The sequence below is a fragment of the Trachypithecus francoisi genome, unplaced genomic scaffold (genome assembly GCF_009764315.1).
Source record: "Trachypithecus francoisi isolate TF-2019V2 unplaced genomic scaffold, Tfra_2.0 Lachesis_group0, whole genome shotgun sequence".
NCBI classification, from domain to species: domain Eukaryota; kingdom Metazoa; phylum Chordata; class Mammalia; order Primates; family Cercopithecidae; genus Trachypithecus; species Trachypithecus francoisi.
In genome coordinates this window covers 176,308,235-176,335,168 of record NW_022681453.1, presented here as the reverse complement: position 1 = coordinate 176,335,168, position 26,934 = coordinate 176,308,235, and the positions used below count along the sequence as shown (strand labels likewise).

The 26,934-nt window shown below is 42.6% G+C and overlaps 1 protein-coding gene and 1 pseudogene across 2 annotated transcripts; both read left to right on the top strand.

Moving 5' to 3' along the window:
- The first annotated feature begins 2,116 nt into the window (after positions 1-2,116).
- On the top strand, positions 2,117-8,856 carry EOMES (eomesodermin). 2 transcript variants are annotated; one of them, XM_033212859.1, is made up of 6 exons: positions 2,117-3,413; positions 4,487-4,641; positions 5,329-5,450; positions 5,923-6,081; positions 6,168-6,229; positions 7,065-8,856. In XM_033212859.1, the coding sequence occupies exons 1-6, from the start codon at positions 2,530-2,532 to the stop codon at positions 7,744-7,746; spliced, it is 2,064 nt and encodes a 687-aa protein (XP_033068750.1). In that variant the 5' UTR covers positions 2,117-2,529; the 3' UTR covers positions 7,747-8,856. The 2 variants fall into 2 exon arrangements, with proteins under 2 accessions (XP_033068750.1, XP_033068749.1); XM_033212858.1 differs by having other exon boundaries at positions 7,008-8,856.
- Positions 8,857-20,368: 11,512 nt separating this feature from the next.
- Positions 20,369-21,009, top strand: LOC117077807 (annotated as a pseudogene).
- The last annotated feature ends 5,925 nt before the right edge of the window (positions 21,010-26,934 follow it).

Below are 26,934 nucleotides of genomic sequence, written 5' to 3'. Positions count from 1 at the left end.
CACGCGAAGCGCTTCCCTGGCCGCGTCAAAAGCATTTTGAAGGGACACTGAGGCCCGTTTCTTGCTTTGTGAAAGCGCAAAACTGTCATGTACCTTTGGCCACCCTAGCTCCAAATAACATGAGATTAGGTCTCACATTAGGGAGATTTCTCATCCTTAGACATCTTGCAACTCAGGTCAAGGATAATGTAGAGGATTCCACGAATAGTAATCAAGACCCGCCAGCCCAGGGATAGATAGTCGTCAAAACCGCCCAAGCGGCGTGGCGCCTCTCTTTCCTTGAGCTCCCGTACCCCTCACGGGATCTCCACGTTGACAATCATGAAGTCTTCACAGCGCTATACTATTTGAACAATCAATGTTCGAGACTTCCTTGGGTCAAAATAACACTATAGCAGGGGAGGAAGGCACGGACAGTGTAGTGACCAAAACAGCCGTGCCAAACACGAACTATACTGATGGGACGAAATGCAGGAAGCGCAGAGCAGAACGCGCTCAATACCAGCTTTCTGGCGATCTGCTCCTGGCCACTCTGGCCCAGGACCTACAAGGCCACCGCCCCCGCCCACTAGTCTTAACTTGCCCCCTCCCCTGTGGCTGTGCCTTGACCCTGAAAATCTTCGCGCACTCCTGGGTTTCACCACCACACACACGCCAGCGCGCGAGCGCGCGAACACACACATTAAAAAAAAAAAAAAAAAAAAAACTGTGATAAATGCCCTGGAGAGTCCAAGTGCATTAAGGACCTCGTTCTCGGAGACCCCAGACATGCGGATGTTGGTGCTGCTGTGGTTGGAAAGCTGGGTTGGAAAGCTTCGCCCTGTTCTACACTTGTGTGTGCGCGCTCAGCAATCCTTTGGCCACCTCATCTGTTGTGGGCGAAGAGTTTCCCGTGTGATCGCCTTCGGTTGGGGAAGCAGAGTCCCGACATCTCAGCCGGAAAATGTGCTCCCGGAGCGATTACTGGCGGCGTCTGTAATTGCTTATTAACAGCGAATATTCAGGCTTCTCCTTATCCGCAACGAAACGTGCCCCCCGCTTCTGTATTAATGAAACAATAAAATATGACGGCCCCGCTCTTGACTCTATCTGAGGAAACGCAGCGAAGAAACAAGCAGCTGGAGTTTAATTCAATATCAAACTGATTATTTCACTAATTATTCTACCTTCTGTATTAGCCGCAGAGTAGAGGCTCAGGGAATCCTAACAGCGGGGCTGCTAGGGAACCTTTGTTTCTTGGTGTCAGGCCTAACTGAAGATGGTGGTGAAGGGACGGAATCTGGGATCAGGAAAACTGAGCAGCGTGGGTTTTAAGTTGTGGGGAATAAAAGTGATTGTCTCCCCGAAAGCAGGTGTGTTGGCGTGAGTATCAAGTGGGTGTTAGCTCGCTTAGTTTCATTCTTGTCCTGTCCCCAGTACCCTACTTTATCCAAGCTTCTGATTTAGAAGCTGAGGGCTTAGGTCCTCGAGGATGGCAATGTGCTCTGGCCGTCCCCGGAATCCCAAAAGCTTAGCGCGAGTTTCCTCTCTACAAACCTTTCCCACTGGATAAAAGGATGGGAACAAACAAAAAGTGGCTCCTGTGCGTTGAAGGCCAGGGATTCCGCCTTCGACAAGAGGAAGGTGTGCGTTGAAGTTACAGCTTCCGATGAGTAAAGAGACTTCCTTGGGCCTGTCTCCAACTCGCCCCAGTTTCCCCAGCCTCCGGGACGGGCGCTTCCCTGCAAGCAATCAGCTTGAAGAGGCTTTCTCTGGTCTCTAAAATCTGCTCCAGCCATCTCATTCCTCCAGCAGAGGGCTGAGATGACTAATGCGCCAAGGATGGATACTGCTACGGAGACCCCAAAACTTGTCCCCCTAAATTCCGGCGAAATTACAGACACCAGGATTGATTCTCACAGCGGGAGGCAGTATCAAAAAAAAAAAAAAAAAAAAAAAAACACCAAAATCAGGCTAAAGGAAAAGAAAGTAGCAGGTGACTTGATCCAATTAGTAAATGCCTAATTGAATTAGTGTCACCTCCATCAGCCAATAGGAGGGTCTCCGGGCTGCGAGGCCGCGAAGCCCCTCCCTGGCCGCAAATATATAAAGCAGCTAGTGACAGCCCATAAGTTTCCAAGTGGTCAACTTGACCGATGCTTTGGCAATCGAAAAAGGGCAGAAAGGCGCGGGCTGGTGGGTGGATGGGGACAAAGATCTAAGTCCCCTTCTTCCAGCGTGTGAGTCTGGGAGGAGGGTGGGGGTTCTGAGGAGCAAGAGGTACGAGGAAGGAAAAGGAGAGGGCTTCTGGGTTAGTTTCCACCTCCTGCTTTCCAACTCACGGCGCTTTCCTTCCGGAAAGGACGCTGGATTCAGGGCGCGCCAGGCGCGCAGTAGCGGCCCACGAGTCGGCAGGTGGGTAGCCCCGGCGCGGGAGGAAGGGGAAGTGACCTTCCCCTCGGAAGAGGGCGCTGGCTCCCCCATCCTGCCTTTATAATAAGGCCACGGGAGAAGAGGAAGCAGCCAGCTGCCGTCTGCGCTTTGCAAAGCATGCAGTTAGGGGAGCAGCTCTTGGTGAGCTCAGTGAACCTGCCTGGCGCGCACTTCTACCCGCTGGAGAGTGCGCGGGGCGGCAGCGGCGGGAGCGCCGGCCACCTCCCCGGCGCAGCCCCCTCTCCTCAGAAGTTGGACTTAGACAAAGCGTCCAAGAAGTTTTCCGGCAGTCTCTCCTGCGAGGCGGTGAGCGGGGAGCCCGCAGCAGCCAGCGCGGGGGCCCCCGCGGCCATGCTTAGTGACACCGACGCCGGGGACGCATTTGCCAGCGCTGCGGCAGTGGCCAAGCCAGGGCCCCCGGACGGCCGCAAGGGCTCTCCCTGCGGGGAGGAGGAGCTGCCTTCTGCCGCTGCAGCCGCTGCCGCCGCAGCCGCCGCCGCGGCTGCGGCCACTGCGCGCTACTCCATGGACAGCCTGAGCTCCGAGCGCTACTACCTCCAGTCCCCCGGGCCTCAGGGGTCGGAGCTGGCTGCGCCCTGCTCACTCTTCCCGTACCAGGCAGCGGCTGGGGCGCCCCACGGACCTGTGTACCCAGCTCCTAACGGGGCGCGCTACCCCTATGGCTCCATGCTGCCCCCCGGCGGCTTCCCCGCAGCTGTGTGCCCACCCGGGAGGGCGCAGTTCGGCCCAGGAGCCGGCGCGGGCAGTGGCGCGGGCGGTAGCAGTGGCGGGGGCAGCGGCCCGGGCACCTATCAGTACAGCCAGGGGGCTCCGCTCTACGGGCCGTACCCTGGAGCCGCAGCAGCGGGATCTTGCGGAGGACTGGGGGGCCTGGGGGTTCCAGGTTCTAACTTCCGTGCCCACGTCTACCTGTGCAACCGGCCTCTGTGGCTCAAATTCCACCGCCACCAAACTGAGATGATCATTACGAAACAGGGCAGGTGAGCGCAGCGTGGAGGGGCCCCTGGGTTCGGGGATAAATAAACGTGTGGTCCTGGGGAAGGTCCGGGATGAGGGAGCTAACCCCAGTCGTTCCGCGCGGTGCTTAGAGTGTTTCACCGCGCGCAATAAATCTCCGTAGACACAGCATCTCCAATGCGGTGTCCCTCTCTGTCAGTGCACCGGCGGCTCTTGCAGGGTGCCGATGTTACGGCTGTACGCCGCTTTTCCCTCCCATCATCCTCACCTGAACAGACCTGGAGGAGGCGGAAATGGAAATTAGGGCATGTACACAAGCTGGATTCGTTAGATCCTCCTGCTCGGCGGTATGCTGGTGCATGCCTGCAGGCAGGCAAGGAGCCACGTAGGTAGGGAAGGCTCAAGAGCTGGCCACCTGAGCGCAGTAGATGGGCTCCCGCAGTTTTAGGCGCCAGGGTCTCCACGGGGCGTCTCCAGGAGGTGGGCGTGAGGGCTAGAGCGCCGGCCTCGGAAGCTTGGTCCGAGTAGATGGTTAGACCTGCCCTGGAGCCAGACCTGGCTCGGGTTCGGTGCGCGAGAAAGTTCTGCTATACATCCAACTGCTAACACTGGCTACTTCTGGGGAAAGGGAGGGGTGGGTGCTGAGAGAGGGGCACTCAAAGGGGACTTTTAGCCTAAAGTTTAATATATATTTTTAACAAGAATAACCTAATGTTGTTCTCTGGTACTTTTTAAAATGGTGCATTTAAAAATTAGTAGTTTTTAACATTCTAGGAGAAAAATTTTAATGAGCGTCTGAAAGAGCCGAGAATATGAGCGTTCAGAAGCACGCGAATTTGGGATATACTAATGTTGGAACAAGTTTTTTTTTTTTTTTTTTTTTTTTTTTGAAAAGAGAGAAAGGTTCCAAGAGTTGCCAACTCAAAAATATTTTACATAGTTTCAGACCACTTGATCTACCCGCCTTCTGTTCATTGCAAACTTTTAAATGTGCTCCGACCCTATCCCAGGTGTCTGGGGAACCTGCCGGGGTCTGGGCCCGTTCTAGGACATCCCAATTTAAATCGATTTTTTCTGGTTCTTTTCCCTTGCACAGGCGCATGTTTCCTTTCCTGAGCTTCAACATAAACGGACTCAATCCCACCGCCCACTACAATGTGTTTGTAGAGGTGGTGCTGGCGGACCCCAACCACTGGCGATTCCAAGGGGGCAAATGGGTGACCTGCGGCAAAGCAGACAATAACATGCAGGGTGAGCAGAGAAGAGACTCGGTCCCGGGAGGAACGGGTGGGAAGAAATCGGAACCCTCGACTCAGACAACTCACATTTAAATGTAGCACTTTTTTTTTCCTTCCATTCTGAGGCCTAGAGGTGTTAGTATGAGTTTCTTTGTGTTGATTGTTTGACGGAGAGGAGAATTTGCTAACTCAGATTTCTTGTCTGCCAACATATAGATATTTAGAACCTTTAACTAAGACATCACCCCACCTCCCAATCCCTACGTTTAAGAAACTAGTAGTCATAAGCTCTCCAGGTGGGAAGGGCTCCTGGGATTCTAATGTTCACTTGAGAAAGCCCAGCCAAAGTTTTGTTCACCCATAAATGTCCAACTCTCTTCCACTGGATATTGCCCTTACAGCTTTAGAAGGTCCCAAATTGACCTTCAAGAGTCATCTCCTGTTAGCTCCGTTTCTAAATTCTGAAATGCCATTCAGGCGAGTCCCTAGTGCAAGGAAGACTGGAAGGACAGGGGCCTGGGAGGGATATCGATGTAGTCCTGCTGGTCTCCACTGGCCTCTTTAAGCAACTTTTGCTGGGAGACCAGCTGTAAGTCTAGCTCTTATATCTTGCCCATAGCTAAGAGACATCCCTCCCCTTTCCCCATTTGTAAACAGCCCTATATGCTTGGGTTTTGTGTTTTGTTTCATTTTCTCTTAGGCAACAAAATGTATGTTCACCCAGAGTCTCCTAATACTGGTTCCCACTGGATGAGACAGGAGATATCATTTGGGAAATTAAAACTCACCAATAACAAAGGCGCAAATAACAACAACACCCAGGTAGAGTGACAGAGCAGGAGGGGGTATCTTCTGGCTCTGACTATAAATCTTTTTTCTAATAAGAGTCCCTACTCTTTTCACTGTATTTATAATATTTGCATTTGTGACCTGTTTGCTCGCCCATTTCTAAACTTTTTTGTTCTTTTGACCTTTCTCATCTTCACTTTCTTATTGGATTCAATAACAGTGAGTTGACTATTAAGAACAGAAATACTGAAGTATTTTGGGAGTTTAGGAAACCAAGAGGAAAGCATATCTATCAAAACCACATACCCAGCTATGTTTTAAATTTCAAAAAAAAAAAAAAAGTGGGGGGGTAATAATGAAACCTTTAAAGTTGCAATAAACAAAGCTGTTAGTGCGAGGCGTTTAGAAGTCCCATGCCAAAATACATCATTTGTCAAAATCTAATTCTGTTGAACCACTAAGAGATTTTTTAGATTTAGCAACTTTTTTTCTGTACTCTTTCCAGATGATAGTCTTACAGTCCTTACACAAATACCAACCCCGACTGCATATTGTTGAAGTTACAGAGGACGGTGTAGAGGACTTGAATGAGCCCTCAAAGACCCAGACCTTTACCTTCTCAGAAACGCAATTTATTGCAGTGACTGCCTACCAAAACACCGATGTGAGTGTCCCAAACATCTCAAGAATCTCTAAAGCGAAGGTCCAGCATGATAAAGCACTCAATGACTGTCTTTCTCCCCTATCTAGATTACTCAACTAAAGATTGATCATAACCCCTTTGCAAAAGGCTTCAGAGACAACTATGATTCGTAAGTACAGCTTTTATTCACACTTGCATGATCATCTCTGAACAGGACATACATCAACAGGCACTTTGCTGAGAATATACTTTAGGAAGAGCTTTGACCTTTGGGATTTTTACGTATTTTTATTTTTCCAATTTTTTTCCTTTACTAATGTTGCTTTAGAATTTTCTCAGAAGGGTTGTGTTAATTTCTGAAGAAATGTTAAGGACTTAAAAATGAAAAGTTTTTTTTTAGCATTTGAGTGAAGACTTGAAATTTTAACAATCTGCATTTATATATACCTTCCTTTTCGTTTGATCCACTTTTTCATCCTCCTAAGAGCAGATATTATTACTGTCTCCCAGCCCCACTTTTTTTTAACATAAGAAAAAACTGAAACTAAGAGAATGTAATTTCACGACATGAAAGAGCAAGGCCCTGCTGTTTTTAAAATCTGAGTTTTCTACCACCACAGCCAGTGTTTTTTCCATCACATTGACAAAGAAGGTTTGATCTGAGTTTTTCATGTTCTAGGACTAGTAAAGGTAGATTTTCTATAGTTTAAATACTTGATGCCTAGGGGGAACTTTTTCTTACATGGTGGGAAATTTTTCCCAGTAAGCCAAGCATCCAGGTAAATGGACCACTGCATCTCCTGCCTCTGTCCTTTTAGCTCAACAGACCAGAACTTTCAGTACAGATAACCAACACAAGCCTTTTTCGTTTCTGGGAGGTGGTTTGTTTGGGGACAACATTAGGGTTTTTTTTTTTTTTTTTTTAAGTGTTTCTCTTTATATTGTAGCATGTACACCGCTTCAGAAAATGACAGGTTAACTCCATCTCCCACGGATTCTCCTAGATCCCATCAGATTGTCCCTGGAGGTCGGTACGGCGTTCAGTCCTTCTTCCCGGAGCCCTTTGTCAACACTTTACCTCAAGCCCGCTATTATAATGGCGAGAGAACCGTGCCACAGACCAACGGCCTCCTTTCACCCCAACAGAGCGAAGAGGTGGCCAACCCTCCCCAGCGGTGGCTTGTCACTCCTGTCCAACAACCTGGGACCAACAAACTAGACATCGGTTCCTATGAATCTGAATATACTTCTAGCACATTGCTCCCATATGGCATTAAATCCTTGCCCCTTCAGACATCCCATGCCCTGGGGTATTACCCCGACCCAACCTTTCCTGCAATGGCAGGGTGGGGAGGTCGAGGTTCTTACCAGAGGAAGATGGCAGCTGGACTACCATGGACCTCCAGAACAAGCCCCACTGTGTTCTCTGAAGATCAGCTCTCCAAGGAGAAAGTGAAAGAGGAAATTGGCCCTTCTTGGATAGAGACACCCCCTTCCATCAAATCTCTAGATTCCAATGATTCAGGAGTATACACCAGTGCTTGTAAGCGAAGGCGGCTGTCTCCTAGCAACTCCAGTAATGAAAATTCACCCTCCATAAAGTGTGAGGACATTAATGCTGAAGAATATAGTAAAGACACCTCAAAAGGCATGGGAGGGTATTATGCTTTTTACACAACACCCTAAAGAGTTATTTTAACCTCAAAAATTAGCTAACTCTTTGCAGATGGACTTGGTGGCGTTTGTTGTTGTCTTCTTTGCCTAGGTTGCCAAAAAGATGTTTGCCTTCCACCTTGATGCATCCTGTTTTGTGCAATTCTCTAAAAGAAGGTGCCAAAGCTTTTTGATTGCTGCAGGTAACTGAAACAAACCTAGCATTTTAAAAAAATAAGATTAATGGAAGACTTTAAGGTATTTTAAAATTCAAAGGGTATCCAAGGTTCTGTATTTATTTATTGGAGAGACACTAACCATTCAAAGAAGCAGGCTGTGAACATTGAGTGCCCAGTGCTATGAAATTAGTTAAAACCTTTGATTCTCATTTCTATTTGTAAATTCTTAAGCAAATAGAAGCCGAGTGTTAAGGTGTTTTGCTTCTGAAAGAGGGCTGGGCCTTCAGTTTCAGCAGGAGACGTTTTGCTGTTACATTCTGCCAGGGGCAAAAGATATTAGGCCCAGGAGTCAAGAAAAGCTTTTGTGAAAGTGATGGTTTCACCTGACTTTGATTCCTTAACCCCCCCGGCTTTTGGAACAAGCCATGTTTGTCCTAGTCCAGGATTGCCTCACTTGAGACTTGCTAGGCCTCTGCTGTGTGCTGGGGTGGCCAGTAGGACTCCGGAGAGAGCAAGGGAAGGAGTCACCAAAAAAAATAAAAGAGAATTTAAAAGTGTACAGTTGTGTGTTTAGATACACTGTAGAATAATGTGGTATATATTGTACAAATAGTCTACATAGATGTCTGGGATAATGTAAAACTGGTGCTTTGGCTTTGTAAAGAATTTGCAAATCACTTAACATCTGCAGGGGCAAGGGGAGAGTTTCATCATCCCCATGATATTTGGGAATATTCTGTTTACTTCTTAGATAGTTAAGAATGTATTCAGCTACTCTGTACTAACTTGAACCATGTTTAAGGAAAACTTCTATTTCATCCTCTTCTTGTGCCATCCCCTCTCCCTAACTTGGTAATGTGAAGAAACTAAAACCTGATACCACAGCTCCTATAGGCTTTTTAGAGATCTTGGATTTTTATGTACAGTCTTAGTCATTTTTAATAAATGTGGTTCAATAAGGGAACGGGCATAGCTCTGTCTTCTGTACTGTTGGGGTTTTCATCTTTGTGTTAAAGATCTCATTTTGCTTCCTCCATCGTTTTCAGCTTTAACACGGCCTCACCCATCCCCTACCTCCACGGAAGGCTCTAGAATCTCTAACTGGATACTGTAGTCATGCGGGGGTGGGGATGTTTTGTTTATCTTCTTTTTTCCTTGAAATGGAATGGGGCTATTTCCTCACCCCACTGGGAAGTCTGGACAATGGGTGTTGTGGGGGGCAGAGGAGCGGGGGAGGGAGTATTGCTGCTAATTGCCCACAGCAGACTTAACCAAGCCTCGAAAACCTCCGCTCCTGGTTCTTGGAGACCAGGCTCTGTCAGGGCACCTGGCCACTTAGTTCTCTGGGCTTTTTTCTAGGCTTACTTGGGGCCACCCATCCTTAGGCCCACGTAGGCTCCCTGGGAACCGCCGTGATCCTTTGAGCGCCCACCAGTTCCGGGCCCGTGGGGCGCGGCGGTGCGGGGGGCTGCACACAGCTCTGCGCCCACCTGCGGCTTTCTTCTGAACCCAGACACTGCGCACCCGCCGCCGCTGGCTGCCGGCCTGGGTAGCTGCAGTCAAACTCCGCCCGGACTCGGACTGAGGCGCAGGCTAGGGACGGGCGTGGCACTTACAAAGGAGGATTCCAATTGTTCCGCGCACTGCCGCTCTGCAAACAGTGACCTTGGAGCAGTTCACCTTACGCTTAGTTCCGTTTATTTGGCACACGCTCCATGGGAAGACGAAGGACAGCCCATCCCCTGACTGAACTCTGGGCGGTCCAAAGAGTCAAACCAAGGAGTGGGGTGGAGGGTCTCCTTTGTCCCCCACCCCACGCCAGACGTCCCGCCAGGCTTATCTGCAGACGGCTTCAGGCCCAGATTGCAAAACTTCCACCCCTTCCTGGACCCTCCCGGGGTAAAGGTCTGGCTGGGAGGGTCATTCTGCTAACTGCGTAGCGCGGAAATGCAGCTGCTAAGAGGATTAGCTGCTGGGAGGCGAGCAATCAGCCGGGACCTCCTCCCCTTCTGCGCCCAATTAAGACCGCCAGGGCCTTGTACCTCGATTGTCCTGTCTCCCTTCCCCTCCATCCCTCTGGGGCCCGAGTTCTTCCCGTGCCACCCGTGACCTTGGGGGCTCCAACTCCTGCTCCGCGTTTCCGAACGGCCTGCTCAAAACACTTTGGCAAAGGCGCCCCGAGCTTTACCGGGGAGCCGGGGACAAAAGCGTTGAAGATGTGCTTTTTAATATATATGTATTGTGGATGACAGATTTAGATTCTGGAAAGGAGACTCATAGCCCCCCTAACCTGGTCAGCGCCTTCCCTCCACCCCCAACAGCTCCCTTACATCTGCATCCAGCCACCGAATATTGGGAGATGCGATGGAATTTCAAAAACAGTGCTCTCCTATTTCTGCCCTCTAGAAAGCCCCAAAGTGCTAATCACTGCCGGCATAAAGCAGATTCTAGCCCTAGTCTATTTCGGGTTCTGTATATTTTTGCACCGTACAGTAAAAAGAACCTGGTACTTGTGAAAAGTCCCTCACAGTGTTTAATAGAAACGTAAGTGGCTGAGTGGCCCCAATTAACACCTTGTGATAAGGCATTCCTAAGATGGAGTGTCAGACACCAAATTGTGAAGAGATGTATCTAATTAATCCTCCTAGGATGACACCGATAAACAAGCCTCTATTTAAATAAAGATCAAGGGCTCGGCGCCCGGTTTGTTTACATTCTCCGCCAGGGTCCCCGCTTATGCACCGGTGCAGGCGGTGTTCTTGCGCTGGGAGGAGATACTGGCTTGGGGGTTTGCTGGCTCATCTTGGTTCACATCTCCGTTCTTGTACCAAACAAACAAAAAACCACAATGAAATCAATAAATTGCAAAGAAACAGGAAAAAGCAGAGCAAAGAGGACCTGACTCGGAGTTGGAAATATTGTTATTTGCCATCTTCCACTGGTGTTCTTTCCATCGCCACTTTTTGGTTGTTGGTTTGCGAGGGAAAAAAGGAAGAAGGGGGAAAAGCAGCCCACATGTAGCCTCTGGAATTCTTTTCTGCTCCAGGGAGAATTCGGAGCAGGACCTTCCTCCGGTCCCCAGCCCGCCCCGGCACGAGTTCGCTCTGGGTGGTTCCAGAATTCCCCCTCCTGGGTGTAGAAGCTGGGAATTGTTGGGATGTAGAGCAGCTATCCTGGGGGTGGAGCGGGGAGCCGCAGACGTCTGGAAGGGAAACTGGGAAAGGCGGGAAGAGTCAGAAAGAACTTGGGAGGAGGGGAAGCTGCAGATTAGCGCGCCATATTTTCAGCCCATGTTTGGGCCCGGATTTGGAGCCGGTTTCAAGTCTGCAGCAACGTATCTTCCAAACCCTCAATGGAGAATTTCGAGGCTGCAAATCTGTTTTTGGTCCCGGTTTCCCTTTTTACAGCCGTCTTTGATTCGCTTTAAACCTAGGTGAAAGCAGACTCACGGTCTTCCCTCTCTGCATTCTCTTCTTTCCGAATTAAACCTGCGGAGGGGGAGGAATGTAATTTTTTAAATCTCTGCGGGTGTCATCGAAACGCTCTGGAATAAAAACGTTCCCGCATGCCCTTTGGTTTTGATCGACATTCAGCTACTAGTAGGAACAAAAATTAAAATATTTCCTTTCCCATTCGCCTGGACACTGTGTCGCTCCTCTTTCCGGCTCGCGCCTCGGTGTCTTCTACCCGACTACACAGCGACTCCAAAAGTTTAGCTTTCATCCCGCGGAGATTTCGAAAGCTCTGGAAGGCTGTCTTTAAAAGGGAATTTGGAAAACTCTGTTGCTGAGCACGATTGAGTCCCATTCTATAAAATACGCATCACTCCACCGTTACTCCTCAAGTTTACACTTTCAAATATGCGAACCCCGAAGGTCCAGCCCGGGAGTAAGCCAATCCCAGGATCCGGTCCACCGGCGCGTGTCTTGAAAAGAATGTCGGAGGTCAGATTCCCTCCTGCCGCTTCCAGAGGCCTCGGCTCAGCGCACACATCTGGGGTTCTCAGGGCTTCCCGCGCGCCCGAACCCTACCGGCGCTGGATTTTCTTCCGGGCGCAGGAGCTAAGCGATTCTTAGACAGCCTGAAGTTACAGGCACCTTTTTTTTTTCCTTCCCCCTCATCCCCAACAAGACGATAGGATTCTGGCCTTACTGGTCATCGAATTTCTCCTTATTACGGCTTAAATGAAAAAGAAAACACGACGTGGCCGAGCGCGCACACACACATCCACCCACTTCTTCAACCCTGGGAGTCCTCCGTGTGTCGCCGAGGGCACGTATGGAGTTCGCCAAGGGAAGGATTCAGCTGCCCAAATGCTAACCAGGCCCTCAGCAATGGTCCCTAAAGTGCCCCCGCGTCACATGGATCTCTGACCGCCGCCGAACCTATATTTGTTTCATCCACTAAGTCTTACCAATTTATGCATTTATGCACAGCAGGGCTTGCACAGTGACTTTTGTAACTTTGAGTTCTACCCAGGTCTCCCCCACACAGTTGGCGTGGAGGAGGACCCCACGCCTTGCCCTTGGCCACCAGGTACCGCAGCAGTTTCCGCGCGGGGCTGCAGGCTCGTCTCTTTTCTGGGCCGCGGGCAGCCTTCGCCATCTGGTGGCCATGGAGAGTAAGGATCTTCCCAGCCGAAGAGGGTTCCTCCACTCTTAAAGCCGTTTTGTCAGGTCCTGAACGGTTCTGCCAAAAAAAAAAGATATCTCATATATATACATATAATTTATATTTATACATTTATTATATATTTATATATAAATATATATTTTATATATTATATATTTATATATAAATATATTTTTATATTTTTATTTATATATTATATATATAAAACTGTCATGTTATTATCTCACCTACAAAATCAACAATCATTTCTGAATATCAGGAAATATTCAGGTATGTTTTTCTGGTTGTCTCATAAAGTTGTTTTTGTTTTTCTTTTTGTTTACTTGTTCCTTACAGTTGTTTGTTTTCATCAGGATCCAAACAGGTCCCACACATGTGATTGATGTATCACTTAATTCTCTTATCTAGAACTCTCCCCTCTCAACTTTTCTTTTATTTTTCCTTGCAATTTATTGAAGACATTGGGGCATTTGTTCTGTCTAGTTTTCCAGGTTGTGGTTTTGCTGATTGCAGTTCTGTGGTGTTAACATAGTCCTCTGATTCTTGTTTTTCCAACAAAGTGGCGTTTTGTTGATCTGATCCAGATTCCACTTTTTTTAGTAATAATATTTTATAGGTGGTAACATTCCATGAGGAGGCTCATCATGTTGAGTTGTCTCTTTTGGGGGCATGTCATTGTACACTGATGACTCTCAGCTAGACCCATTATTTCATTAAGGGGTTGGCAAAGGAGGTAAATTCCAGTACGGCCATTATTATCAATTACATATACATGAGAAAATTTTACTCAATGACACTTTGAATGTGACATTAAACAGAGTAAGCCAAAAAGCCAAGATCTTTGCTCTTTATATATCATCACAGAAAATCAGAGAGGCCTTCTGGGGAACATGGGACACAGAAACCTAGGTGTAAAATAGAAAAAATGCATAAATTGGTAAGACTTAGTGGATGAAACATATTTATTAAAACAGTCTAATATGCCCAAATTGCTAAGAAATCACATTAAACCAATGCATAACAAAGTGATAAAGTAGGTTTCCATCTGCTTTTCTACTCCCAGAGCAAATTATCAATATTAAAAATATATTTCAATAACTCATAAGAAGGAGCATCATATGGAAATCATAAGTGCTAAAAAAAAAAAGACTATGGCCGGGCGCGGTGGCTCAAGCCTGTAATCCCAGCACTTTGGGAGGCCGAGACGGGCGGATCACGAGGTCAGGAGATCGAGACCATCCTGGCTAACACGGTGAAACCCCGTCTCTACTAAAAAATAATAATAATAATAATAATAATTTGGTTGTTAAGCGGGGAGGGGAGTGATTTCATTTATGACAAGAGAAGTGGTTTCTTACACTTCGTTTGGAAAGGATTGAGGGAGGAATCTGAGGGAGAGAAAAGTGTAGGGAAAGTCCAAGTTACTATCCACAATTCACAGCCTAGAACTTCTAGAACCAGAATGGAGTTGGTTACTGAGAGAGACCATCACGGAAATTCAAAGAATAACAAGGATAGATTTGAACATGTAGATACTGTTGCCACCATCTTGTTCCCTTCCTCGTCCCAGACACTAAATTGTAGACTATTCCACAAACCTTCAGGCAATCAGAATGTTTCCTGAAATGGTCTTAGATTGCCACCATTTCTTCTTGAAATGACTCAATATTAATGTCATAAGTATATAGCCTTCTCTTGACTAGAACTTCTTCCTAAATCCCTAAATCAGTTATCATTCCTTGAGTCACTGAATTGGAGAGCTGGGAGGCACCTCAGAGACTGCTCTAGTTCTATAAACCCCACTATACAGAGGCAAGAACCAAGTATCACTATGGTTTTGTGGTTTGCCAAGCTCCTTGAGGAACTCACTGATTTGGCAGTGTATCATGAGTTAGACCTTATACTTTGGACATACAATATTTCAGAGGCTTGGGAAATATGTTTAGTCATGAAAACATTAAATTTGAAAGCATAGTTTTTATTATTGTTTATGTTTTTCAGAGGATGAACAATATTTGAAATCTGAATGTATCCATGATTAATTTTTCTTCTTTTTCTTCTTCCTCTTCTTTTATTTTCTTTCTTTCTTTCTTTCTTTCTTTTTTTTTTTTTTTTTTTTGACCATGTTTCAGGTGCAATCATAGCTTACTGCAGCCTCAAAATTGTAGGCTCAAGCAATCCTTCTACCACAGCCTCTCGAGTAGCTAGAACTACAGGTGCACACCACTCACTATGCCTGGCTAATTAAAAAAAAAAAAATTGTAGAGATAGGTTCTCACTATGTTGCCCAGGCTAATCTTGCAATTCAGGGCTCAAAATCCTTCCACTTCAGCCTCCCACTTTAGCCTCCCAAAGCACTGAAATTATAGGCATGAGCCACCACACTCAGCCTTTTCTTAAGCTTATCCTGGAGTGATGCCTTCTTCATTGCACACTTTGGCCTATATAGCTTTGGGGTAGTGAATCCACGGAATATATATTCTTCACCCTACATATTTGCTAGTTTTCTTAATCTTGGCAGGAAAGTTTTGTCTTTATCTTACAGATCTAAAACCCAAGAATGATCTTTGGCATTTTACTTCTTTCAGGATTCAAGTTCCTCTGCTAAAAAGGCGATTGTTGATAAAATTAACCAATAGTCTGTGCTCATCACTAAATATTTAGAAGACCACAGACACAGACCACATAGCTGTTATAGACGAGCACAGAGAAGCATGGGTTGAATTAGTGTGCAAAAATGTGTATATATGCTTGTATGTGGGAGTGTGTATTTGTTCCCCAGAGCTAATAACAGTAAGCTGAGATTACAGAGTGCAGAAGACAACTGGGAAAAAATGGTTAAGATGGTACCTAATATTTCCATTAGGGACTCTTCTGTTCAGAGCTGTCAAAACAGAATCTGTGAATTGACTAGACAATGGAAGATGATCCTAATGATATTGATGAAACACATATCTGAAAAACAGAATTTAAATAGAAGAGAGTCTCTAGAAATACGAATAATCTTAATCTGGAGATACATGTCTCAAAATAACTCTCTCCCATTCCTCTTTCCCTCTCAACAAAAACAAACTCACTGGAAAAGGACAAGCAAGCATTTCCAAGCTTGCAATGCCCTGTTTCCCATCAGAGTTTTGGAAAAAAATATATACATATATGAGTTACATTCTTAGGCTGGCAATAAGGTCCACTAGGTATTTGGTTTCTCTATGTTTGCCAGCTTCCTTGTATGTAGGCAAGGCTGCCAGATCCAAAGAGAGAGTAGAGTGGATAAGACCATTTGACAAAGGCTGCAGCTTTAGGAAGAACTTGACCAACCTTTAGTAAACTATCAAGAAGGAGGCCAGACTCTCTCCTCCCACCCTCAAATCCCCTGCCAGTGCTCCTGTTTGGCTGAACCCAGTGAGAATCCAAAGGGCTAAACAATCTCTTGATATAGTCATAGAGGTCAACCTCCTGTATGGAGGAGGCAGGATGGTACAGGGAATGATAGAAAAGAATGAAGGGTGAAGTTTGGGGGCAATGAAGAAGAAATCCAGCCCACCTATCACCCTCCAATGTCTGGATTGCTAAAGATTACCCACTTAAGTACTTGCAAGTTGTTTTGAGATTCCCCAAGAGGATGTTTCAAGAATAGCTGAAAATTTTGGTTTTTTATGTGAAAATCCCCCTACTTTTCAGTTTTGGCAACCTACTTGAAAAAATTAAATAATCAAAATACTCCTGTGAGGAAGATTTAGCTATGGAAAGCTTTTGACCCCTGATCTAGAGCAATGCTATGATTTTAATTGAATTTCGAAAATGTCAAAAGCATGGCCCGGCGCGCTGGCTCATGCCTGTAATCCCAGCACTTTGGGAGGCCAAGGCAGGCAGATCACCTGAAGTTGGGAGTTTGAGACCAGCCTGGCAACATGGTGAAACCTCGTCCCTACTAAAAATACAAAAATTACCCAGGGGCAGTGGCAGGCACCTGTAATCCCAGCTACTTGGGAGGCTGAGGCAGGAGCATCACTTGAACCTGGGAGACGGAGGCTGCATTGAGCCGAGATCGTGCCACTGCACTCCAGCCTGGGTGACAGAGTGAGACTCCTCCGTCTCAAAAACAAACAAACAAAAAATTGTCAACACAGATTTTTGCTCTAATACCAGATGGAGTAACAGGGATATGAATTAACTTTCTGCTTGAAAAAAAAACTAAACTAAAAATCAGATATATATATATATATATATGGCAATGTAAAATAGTAATCTATTAAAGAAGAGAAATGAATGAGGAAAGCCCTAATATTTCTTCAACTTACTGCCTGGAGAGTTTCCAGGCCTCAGCTTAGAGTGGGAATGGGGGCCTGGACAAAGCCCAGCAGTCTTCTTGATTTGAGGAGACAAAACTGTAAGGGTGAGGAGGCCAAGATGGCTAGAGTTTTTGGAGCAGAGTTCCAGAGAGGAGAGACCAGCACAGAAAGAAAAATCTGGAGAACTGAATAGGGTCTTCCTCAACTCCACCTGAGTGTTGATCGGCACACACATGTGAAGAAAATACCCCAAGCCCACAGGATTAGGCAGGATTTCTCAACCTCAGCACTATTGACATTTGGAGACAAAAAATTCTATATTGTGGGAGCTGCATTGTAGGATATTTAGCAACATCCTGATTTCTACCAACTAGATGCCAGCAGTTGTAGCAACCAAAAGTGTCTCCACACATTGTCAAATGCCCTCTATGGGGCAAAATTATCCCAGCTGAGAACTACTGGATGAGAGGAATTAATACCAGTATTTACACTGACTGAGGATTGTCCCCTTTCCCACTCACCAAAGTGGAAAACTTCATAATTCATGAGGTATCAGGAAAAGAACTCAGAAGGGTCTTGCTTCAGTAGTGAGCTGAAGTAGTACTGGACTAAACGCTGCTCTGGTTTTATCTAACTAGGCTTATTAACAATAACTGAAACTTAACTATATCCATGAAGAAAGCTCAAGTTATACGTATAGTAATAAAAATAACAACCAGCACAGAACAAGCAAAAATTTTAAATGTATAGTAGCCAATCAAAAATGGCCAGACATTCAAAAAAGCAGGAAAATACGACCAACAATAAGGTAAAAAAAAAAAATCAATCTAAACCAACTCAAAGTGGCAGATGATAGAATTAGTAGACAATGATGTTAAATAGTTATTATAACTATATTTCATGTGTTCAAAAAGCTAGAAAAAAGGTTGAGAATGGTAAGTAGAGACATGGATGATATTTTTAAAAGAACCAAATTAAACTTCTAGAGATAAAAACTACAAATGTTTGAAACTGAAAAACACTTGGTGCGATCAGTGGCATATTATACATTGCAGAAGAGAAGATTAGTAACCTGGAGGTATAGAAATTGAAAGGATATAAAATAAAACACACAAAAACAAAAAGCTAGAAAAAAATAAGCAGCTTTAGTGAGCTGTGGGATAATTTCAAGCAGACTAACATGCCTGTAATTGGAGTGCATCAAAGAAAGGAAAGAGAGAAGGGTACAGACAAGATATTTGAAAAAATAATGGTCAAAAATTTCAAATGTGGTAAAAAATATAATCCACCAATCTAAAGAGTTCAATTAAAAAATACAAAGAAAACTACACCAAGGCTTATCTCAATCAAATTGTTTAAAACCAGTGATAGAGAAGACACCAAAACAGTCAGGGGCACAAGAACACATTATGGGCAAAGGAACAAACATATTAGATTAAGTTGGTGCAAACATAATTTTGGTGTTTGCAATTACTTTTAATGAAAACACCGAAATTGTGTTTGCACCAACCTAATAAAAACGATAACGAAAAATAAGTAAGCTGGATAACTTTGGAACATCTTTAAAGTACTGAAAGAATAAGTAAAACCGTCAGCCTAGATTTTTATACCTAAAGAAAGCATATTTAAAAAACAAAGGTAAAATTACTTTCTCAGACATACAAAAGCTAAAAGAATTCATCATCAGCAGACGTAAGCTACAAAAAAAAAAAGAAAAAAATGTTAAGAGAAATGCTTCAGGCAGAAGGAAAACGATACCAGATGGAAATTTGAATCTACTTTAAAAAATGTAGGGCACTAAAAATGTTAACTACATGGGTAAATATAAAATACTTATTTTCTTATTTTTAAAATCTGTTTAAAAGAAAATTGACTGTTTGAAGCAAAAATAATAAGATATTCTAGGTTTTTTTCTTCTAAAAAAGCTTTTGTTAGCTTTATTTATTTATTTTTTTTTCTAGCAGCCCTCATCCAATTATGTGGTGTTTATAACATACATGGAAGTAAAATATATGATAACTATAGCACAGATGCTAGGAGGGGAGAAACAGAAGCATATTGAGTTATTACCCTATGCATCAAGTGGTATAATATAATATCACTTGAAGGCAAACTGTGATAAGTTAAAGAATCATAAAACATATTCGATTAATCTAAAGTAGGCACAAAAAGAAGAAAAAGGAAATGAATAAGAAACAGAAAACAAATAATAACTGTGGTAGATTTAAACCCAACTGTATTAGTCAAGGTTCTCTAGAAACAGAACTAATAGGATAGATGTATGTATGAAAGGGAGTTTATTAAGGAGTATTGACTCACATGATCACAAGGTGAAGTTTCACAATAGGCTGTCTGCAAGCTGAGGAGCAATGAAGCCAGTTTGAGTCCCAAAACCTCAAAAGTAGGGAAGCCGACAGTGCAGCCTTCAATCTGTGACCAAAGGCCCGAGAGCCCTGGCAAACTACTGGTATAAGTCAAAGAGTCCAAAAGCTGAAGAACTTGGAGTCAGATGTTCAAGGGCAGGAAGCATCCAGCATAGGAGAAATATGTTTACTACAAACCCTAAAGCAACCACTAAAATAACACAACAAAGAATTATAGCTAATAAACCAACAAAGTACCACTATGCCCAGCTAATTTTCTTTTTTTTTTTTTTTTTTTTTTTTTTTGGAGACAGAGTTTTGCTCTTGTCGTCCAGGCTAAAGTGCAACGGCGTGCTCAGCTCACTGCAACCTCCTTCCCCTAGGTTCAAGCGATTCTCCTGCCTCAGCCTCTTGAATAGCTGGGATTACAGGCGCCTGCCACTACACCTGGCTAACTTTTGTATTTTTAGTAGAGATGGGGTTTCACCATGTTGGCCAGACTGGTCTCAAACTCTTGACCTCAGGTGATTCACCTGCCTCAGCCTCCCAAAGTGCTGGGATTACAGGCATGAACCACTGAACCCGGCCAATTTTTTAATTTTTTTGTAGAGACAGGGTCTCACTATGTTGCCCAGGCTGTTCTTGAATTCCTGGCCTCAAGCAATCCTCCCACTTCAGAAATCCACTTTAAATATAAAGACATGGACCTGGCATGGTGGCTCACACCTATAATCCCAGCAGTTTGGGGGCCAAGGCAGGTGGATCTCTTGAGGCAGGGAGTTCAAGACTAGCCTGGCCAAGATGGTGAAACCCCATCTCTACTAAACCCACAAAAATTAGCCAGGTGTGGTGGCACACACCTGTAGTCCCAGCTACTCAGAATGGTGAGGCACAAGAATCGCTTGAATCTGAAAGGCGGAGGTTGCAGTTAGCCGAGATCTCACCGCTGTACTTCAGCCTGGGCGACAAAGTGAGACTCTGTCTCAAAATAAATAAATAAACAAACGGACACACACAGGTTAAAATTTAAAAGGCAAAAAGATATAACATGCTAACACTAATTAAAAGAAAGCTAGAGTGGCTATGTTACTATTGAAGTAGATTTTAAAAAATAAAATGGGTCATTTAATAATGATAATGGGATACATTTATCAAAAGATCATAATAATCCTAAGTTACTAGCAACAAACAATAGAGATTATTATTTGATGTAATATTCAAAAATTAATCAATGTCATTCACCATGTTAATAGACTAAAAATGAATAACTATTATTGTCTACATAGATGCAGAAAAAGTATCGGACAAGATGAGCGGCCAGCTGGGCCAGCATTCCTGGCTCACTTCAAGGAGTGGGTTGGCTGTAGGGAGGAGCCCACCGTAGAGACCGAGAGAATCCAGCCTCATCTCCCAGATGAAAATGAGGATCACAGTGACAAAGATGAACAGCCTCAAGTGGTGGTTTTGAAAAAGGGAGACCTGTCAGTTGAAGAAGTCATGAAAATTTAAGCAGAAATAAAGGCTGCCCAAGCAGATGAAGAACCAGCTCCAGCTGTGGGAAGGATCATATATCAAAAACCAGTGAAGCACCAGTCAAGCATCCCTCAGAAGGTTTAACAGCAAGCTCAAAAAAGAAGAAGACAAATTAAGATGAAATAAATCAGGACTCAGTCAAAAAGAACTCACAAAAACAAATAGAAAACAGTAGCCTCCTTTCTTTTGACAGTGAAGATGAAAATGAGTAAGTGTAAATATTTTGAATTTATTCTACTTTGAAAGTATATGGGATATTTTTTAAAATAACATTTTTATTCCTATTATAAAGATACTACAGGCTAGGCGCGGCAGCTCACGCCTGTAATCCCAGCACTTTGGAAGTCTGAGGTGGACAGATCACTTGAGGTCAGGAGTTCAAGACCAGGCTGGCCAACATAGTGAAACCCCATCTCTACTAACAATACAAAAATTAGCCGTGTGTGATGGCAGGAACCTTTAATCCGAGCTACTCGGGAAGCTGAGGCAGGAGAATAGCTTGAATCTGAGAGGCGGAGGTTGTAGTGAGCTGAGATCAGGCCATTGTACTCCCGCCTGGGTGACAAAGCAAGACTTCATCTCAAAAAAAAAAAAAAAAGATAGTACAAGTTACTTATAGAAAATTTAGGAAATACAGGAAAAAATTTAATAAACTACATCTATTCATCAATACCCCTCTGACTTAATATGCCAAATCTAGAAATTAGCTAGTATTAACATTTTGTTATTTCCCCTGTGTGAGTGTATATATATGTAAATTATATTTTTAAACAAAATACATTTTGTTTGTGTAAATAAAAAAAAGAAAAGGTATTAGAGAAAATCCAACATTCATGCCTGGCAAAAACTCTCACCAAACTTGAAATTGCAAAGAATTCCCTCAACCTGATAAAATGTGTCTTTGAAAAACCTAGAATTAACATCATATTTAATGGCAAAAGATACAATGCTTTCCCCCTAAAATCAGGAATAAGATGACTCTATTTCTACTCACCATTATACTGGAGGTTCTAGCTTGGCCAATGAGGCAAGAGACAGACATAAAAGGCTCTTAGATTGGGAAGACTGAAGTAAAATGGACTGCTTTTGAATATAACATGATCATCTATGGAGAAAATCCAATAAAAAGGCCATTACTAATAACTTTTAGTAGAGTTGTAGACTGCAAGATTCATATACAAAAGTCAATTGTATTTTTTATATACTAGCAACAAATAATCAGAAATTGAAATAAAAATACTATTTAATTACATCAAAAATAAGAAATGCTTAGCTACAGACCTGACAAATTATGTGCAAGACCTATGCCCTGAAAACTACAAAACACTACTTAGAGAGATTAGAGAAGACCTAAATAAATAGGGAGATTCACTGTGTTCATGTCAGAAGGCTCTATATTGTTAGAAAATAAATTCTCCCCAAATTGATGTATAAATTCATTAAGGCTTTTATTTTTATTTTTATTTTTATTTTTTTGTAAAGAAATTTTAAAACTATAATTTTAAACAGTGGCTGTAATCCCAGCACTTTGAGAGGCCAAGATGAAAATTTTGCTTGGGCCCAGAAATTTGACACTAGCCTGAGCAACACAGTGAAACCCTGTCTCTACAGTAAATTTTAAAAATTAGCTGGACACAGTGGCACACCCCTGTGTTCCCAGATACTCGGAAGGCTGAGGTGGGAGGATCACTTGAGCCCAGGACGTGAGGCTACAGTAAGCCATATTTACACCACTGCACTCCAGCCTGGGTGACAGAGCAAAACCCCATCCCCCCAAAAAAGAAATTGCTAAGCTGTTTCTAAAATTTTTCTGGAAATGGAAAAAACCTAGAATAGCCAAAAAACTGGAAAAAAAAAAAAGAAGAAGAAGAAGAACGTTAGGGAACTTACATTGTCTTTAGGAATTATTATAAACTACAGAAATCAAGATAGTATGCAACTAGCATTAAGATAAAGCAATGGAACTGAATACTGTCTAGATGGAGACCATCACAACTGATTTTCAAAATGATACAAAAGCAATTCACTGGAGAAAGGGTAGTCTTTTTAACAAATGGTGCTGGAACAACTGGATATTCAAATGCCATTCATATCTCACATCATATATATATATATATGTGTGTGTTTATACCATTCATACCTCACATCATATATATATATATATCAGTTTAGAATGAACTAACTTAATGGTTATAGTCTTAAATGTAAAAGTTAACACTATAAAACTTATAGAGGAAAACAGGAGAAAAGCTTTGTGACTTTCAGTGAGCCACTGCTCTTTAAGTTCTAACACCACATGCACTATCCATAAAGATAAAATATTGATAAATGGGACTTTATCAACAGTAAGAGCTTATGTTTTTTAAAAAACATTGGTAAGACATTAAAAAGACAAGTCACAGAATGTGAAAAAATATTTGCAAATCACGTATCTGATAACGGACTTGAATCCAGAATATATAAAGAGCACTCAAAACTCAAGAAAACAAACAACACAATAAAAAATGAGTAAAAGATTTAAAAAGACACCTTCCAAAGAAGACATATGGAGGATGACAAGCACATGAAAAGATGTTCAGCATCACTGATAATCTGGGAAATCCAAATTAGAACCACTGAATGATACAAGAGACACTAGTACATACCTAATTTTAGAATGTCTACAATTTTTAAAGACTGGCAATACCAAGTATTGGAGCAAGGATATGGAGGAACTGGAACTGTCATACACTGCTGGAGGGTATGTAAAATAGTACAATATCTTTGGAAAACAGTTTGGCAATTTCTTAAAGTGATAAATAAATACTGACCACGACCCACATATTCTACTCTTAGGTATTTACCCAAAAGAACAAAAATATATGTCTATAAAAACACTTCTGGCCAGGCTCAGGCCTGTAATCCCAGCGCTTTGGGAGGCTGAGGTGGGAGGATCACCTGAGGTCAGGAGTTCAAGACTAGCCTGGCCAACATGGTGAAACCCCATCTCTCCTAAAAATACAAAAATTAGCCAGGCATGATGGCAGGTGCCTGTAATCACAGCTACGGGAGGCTGAGGCGAAAGAATCACTGGAACCCGGGAGGTGGAGGTTGCAGAGAGCCAAGATCGTGTCATTGCACTCCAGCCTGGGTGACAGAGTGGAGACTCTGTCTCAAAGAAAACAAACAAACAGCAACAAAAAAAAACTTCTACAAATATATTCATAAAAGTTTTATTTGTAATAACTTCAAACTGAGAAGACCCAAGTATCCATTAACCTGTGACTGGATAGACAAATTGAGATATATCAATGGAATGAAATACCACTTGGTAATAAAAATGAATAAACTATGATACAAGAAACAACATGGATGAATCTCAAAATAATGAAGCTAAGTAAAAGAAAGTAGACAAATAAGACTATGTAATACATGATTTCATTTATGGAAAATACTAACTACTCCTTGGTGACAGAAAACATATCACTGGTTACTTGAGGCTTGACAGAGAGTTATGGGGAAAGAATTTTAAAGGACCACGAGAAAACTTTTGAGGTGATAGCTTACTAATCAATCAAGTAACTATAAAATTGTAACTAGTAAGGTAAGTGTTATGATATAGGAAGATTAAGGTATTATGGAAGCACAGGAGAAGTGTGGGCGGTGGGATGAAATGGAAATGATATAGAAAGGAGATCACAAAAGGCTTTCTGGATCAAAGACATCTAAATTGAGACTCAGACAAAGAATCAGGTGAAAGACAGTAGAGGTGCTTGTAAGGGATGTTTTCATGAAAAAAAAAAGCACATGCAAGACCCACATATGTAAGATCACAGGGTGCCCTTGAGGAAGTGAAAGAAATCCAATATGGTTAGTTATCTGCAATGTGGAATGAAGAGACGAGGGGTAAGATTGGAGAAGTAAGCAGGTCCTTTTGGGTCCTTATGCAGTTTACATTCAACCCTAAAAGTAATGGAAGGGCATAAGGAAATTTTCCTTTCCTTCTTTCATTTTAACATTTCTAGCCACATTTTCTAAGTTTTTTAAAGACTTTATTTTTTTAAAAGAAGTTTTAGATTCACAGCAGAGTTAGGAGAAAGGTAGAGACTTAACATATACTCCCTGCTGCCCCACATGCATCACTCCCACCACTGTCAACATCCCCCACCACAGTGGTACATTTGTTACCATTGATGAACCTACATTGACACATCAAAATCACCTGAGGTCCATAGTTTAGGGTTCAGACTTTGTGTTGTACATTCTGTGGGTTTGGACAAATGTAGAATAACACGTATCTACCATTATGGTATCATACAGAGTATTTTCACTGCCCTAAAAGTCCTCTGTACTCTGCCCATTCATCCCTCCCCCATCCCCAAGTTTCACTGCAATATCATTTCAATATTGGTGTGCTTTAATCTTTCAAAAATGAAAATTTACCACACAAAAACATCAGAGTAATTATTATTAATTTATTCCTGCAGGGTATATTTCCAATATGGAATTATTAGGTCAAAAACTTAAAATTATTTATTTTAATCATTATACATATATAGGTTAAAATATATAATTAATATTAAAATATATAACGATTATATATATATATAGTTACTATCTAGAAATATATAGTTACTATCTAAAATGAGGTAGCCATTCTCACTTCTACCAAAGACATGGTTATTTCCCCACACTCTGCATGGTATCAGTCTTTTAAACTTTTGCTAACCTAATGGATTAAAAAATGGTGCTGCCTTTCAGATTTATTTTTGTTTCTTTAATACTGGTGGTGCTTCTCCTGCATCTACTACCACCATTCCAAATGCTATTGTCCTTTACTGAGCACTAACTATGTAGCAGAAATAGTTTTCAAAACTTTGTCTTTTATTGATTAACTCTAGTAACCCTACAAAGTTAAGCACCATCATTGTCTCCATTTTAGAGGAGGAAACTAAACTTTAGATAGATCAAGTAATTTTTAGCAGGTCATACAGACAGGTTTTAAATGCTGTCTTTCTAACACCCAAAACCCATAATTTTAGGTGAACATCTCTTCATATGTGTATTAGCCATTAGCATTCCTCCTTATAAAATGTGTGTTTGTAGTCTTAGCCTATTTTCTCCTATGTGATTTTATTTTTATTATTAATTTGTAATAATTATTTGTATGTAATGCTTAGTAACCATTTAACATATATTACAAATATTTTCTTCTAGCATAAAAATCTTTAAATTGCATTTGTTACCAATTATATATGCAGAAAAGTGTACATATAAATATATAACTTACCAAATTTTGACAAACAACACTCTTGTGTAATCTATTTAATAAAAAGAAGATTACCAGCACCCTGGACTTATCCTCATGTTCTCTTTTTACTTCCCATGCCAAGGGTAACCACTATCCTGATTTCCAATGGCACCGATTTGTATCATCTGTGCTTGTACTTTATATAATTGAAATCATATAATGTGTTCTCTTTTGTATCTGGCTTTTTTCATTCAATATATATTTTTGTTTGTTCAACAGTATATATATATATATATATATATATATTTGTGTTATCATTGTGCTGCCATAACAGAATACCTGAGATTGAGTAATGTGTAAAGAACAGGAATTTATTTCTCACAATTCTGGAGACTGGGAAGTCCAAGACTATTCTACTTGTAGGTTCAGTGTCTGATGAGGGTTCATTCCTCATAGATGGTGCTGTCTAGGTGTCCGCACATGGCAGAAAGGCAGAAGCACAAAAGAGGAGAATGCTGTGGACTCACAGGGCAGAAGAGAGGAAGAGCACAATAAAGGCCCTAAGCTGGTTCCTTCCAGCCTTTTTATAAGACATTAATTCATGCCCTCATGACTTAATCACTTCCTAAAAGGCCTCAGCTCTTAACACCACCACAATGGGGATTAAATTTCAGCACATACACTTTGGGGAGCATTCAGACTATAGCACGCATAAAGTTGTAAATGATTCACACTCATTGTGTAAATATACCATAATTTACTCATCTAGTGGCTTCCAGCTTTACTTATCTGTAGCTTCCTGTTTCCACCTATTATGTTTATGAAATTACTGTTTTGACCTCTATAGCTTCATGGTATTTTAATATCCTTCTTCCCTACTCCACCCCCAAATCATCTTTTGCCAAAATTTGGGAGAAGTTTTGATTTTAAAATAATTGTATAACTTTCTTTTACTCCACCTCAAAAGAAAAAAAGGGCAGGGGTTGTCATCT

What these genes read in the sequence shown, in the direction of transcription:
- EOMES (XM_033212858.1), top strand. Translation starts at nt 2,530, where the DNA reads ATGCAGTTAGGGGAGCAGCTCTTGGTGAGCTCAGTGAACCTGCCTGGC. An exon ending in AGCAGACAATAACATGCAGG is followed by an intron (nt 4,642 to 5,328) that starts GTGAGCAGAGAA and finishes ATTTTCTCTTAG; the next exon opens with GCAACAAAATGTATGTTCAC. An exon ending in TTCAGAGACAACTATGATTC is followed by an intron (nt 6,230 to 7,007) that starts GTAAGTACAGCT and finishes TTTATATTGTAG; the next exon opens with CATGTACACCGCTTCAGAAA.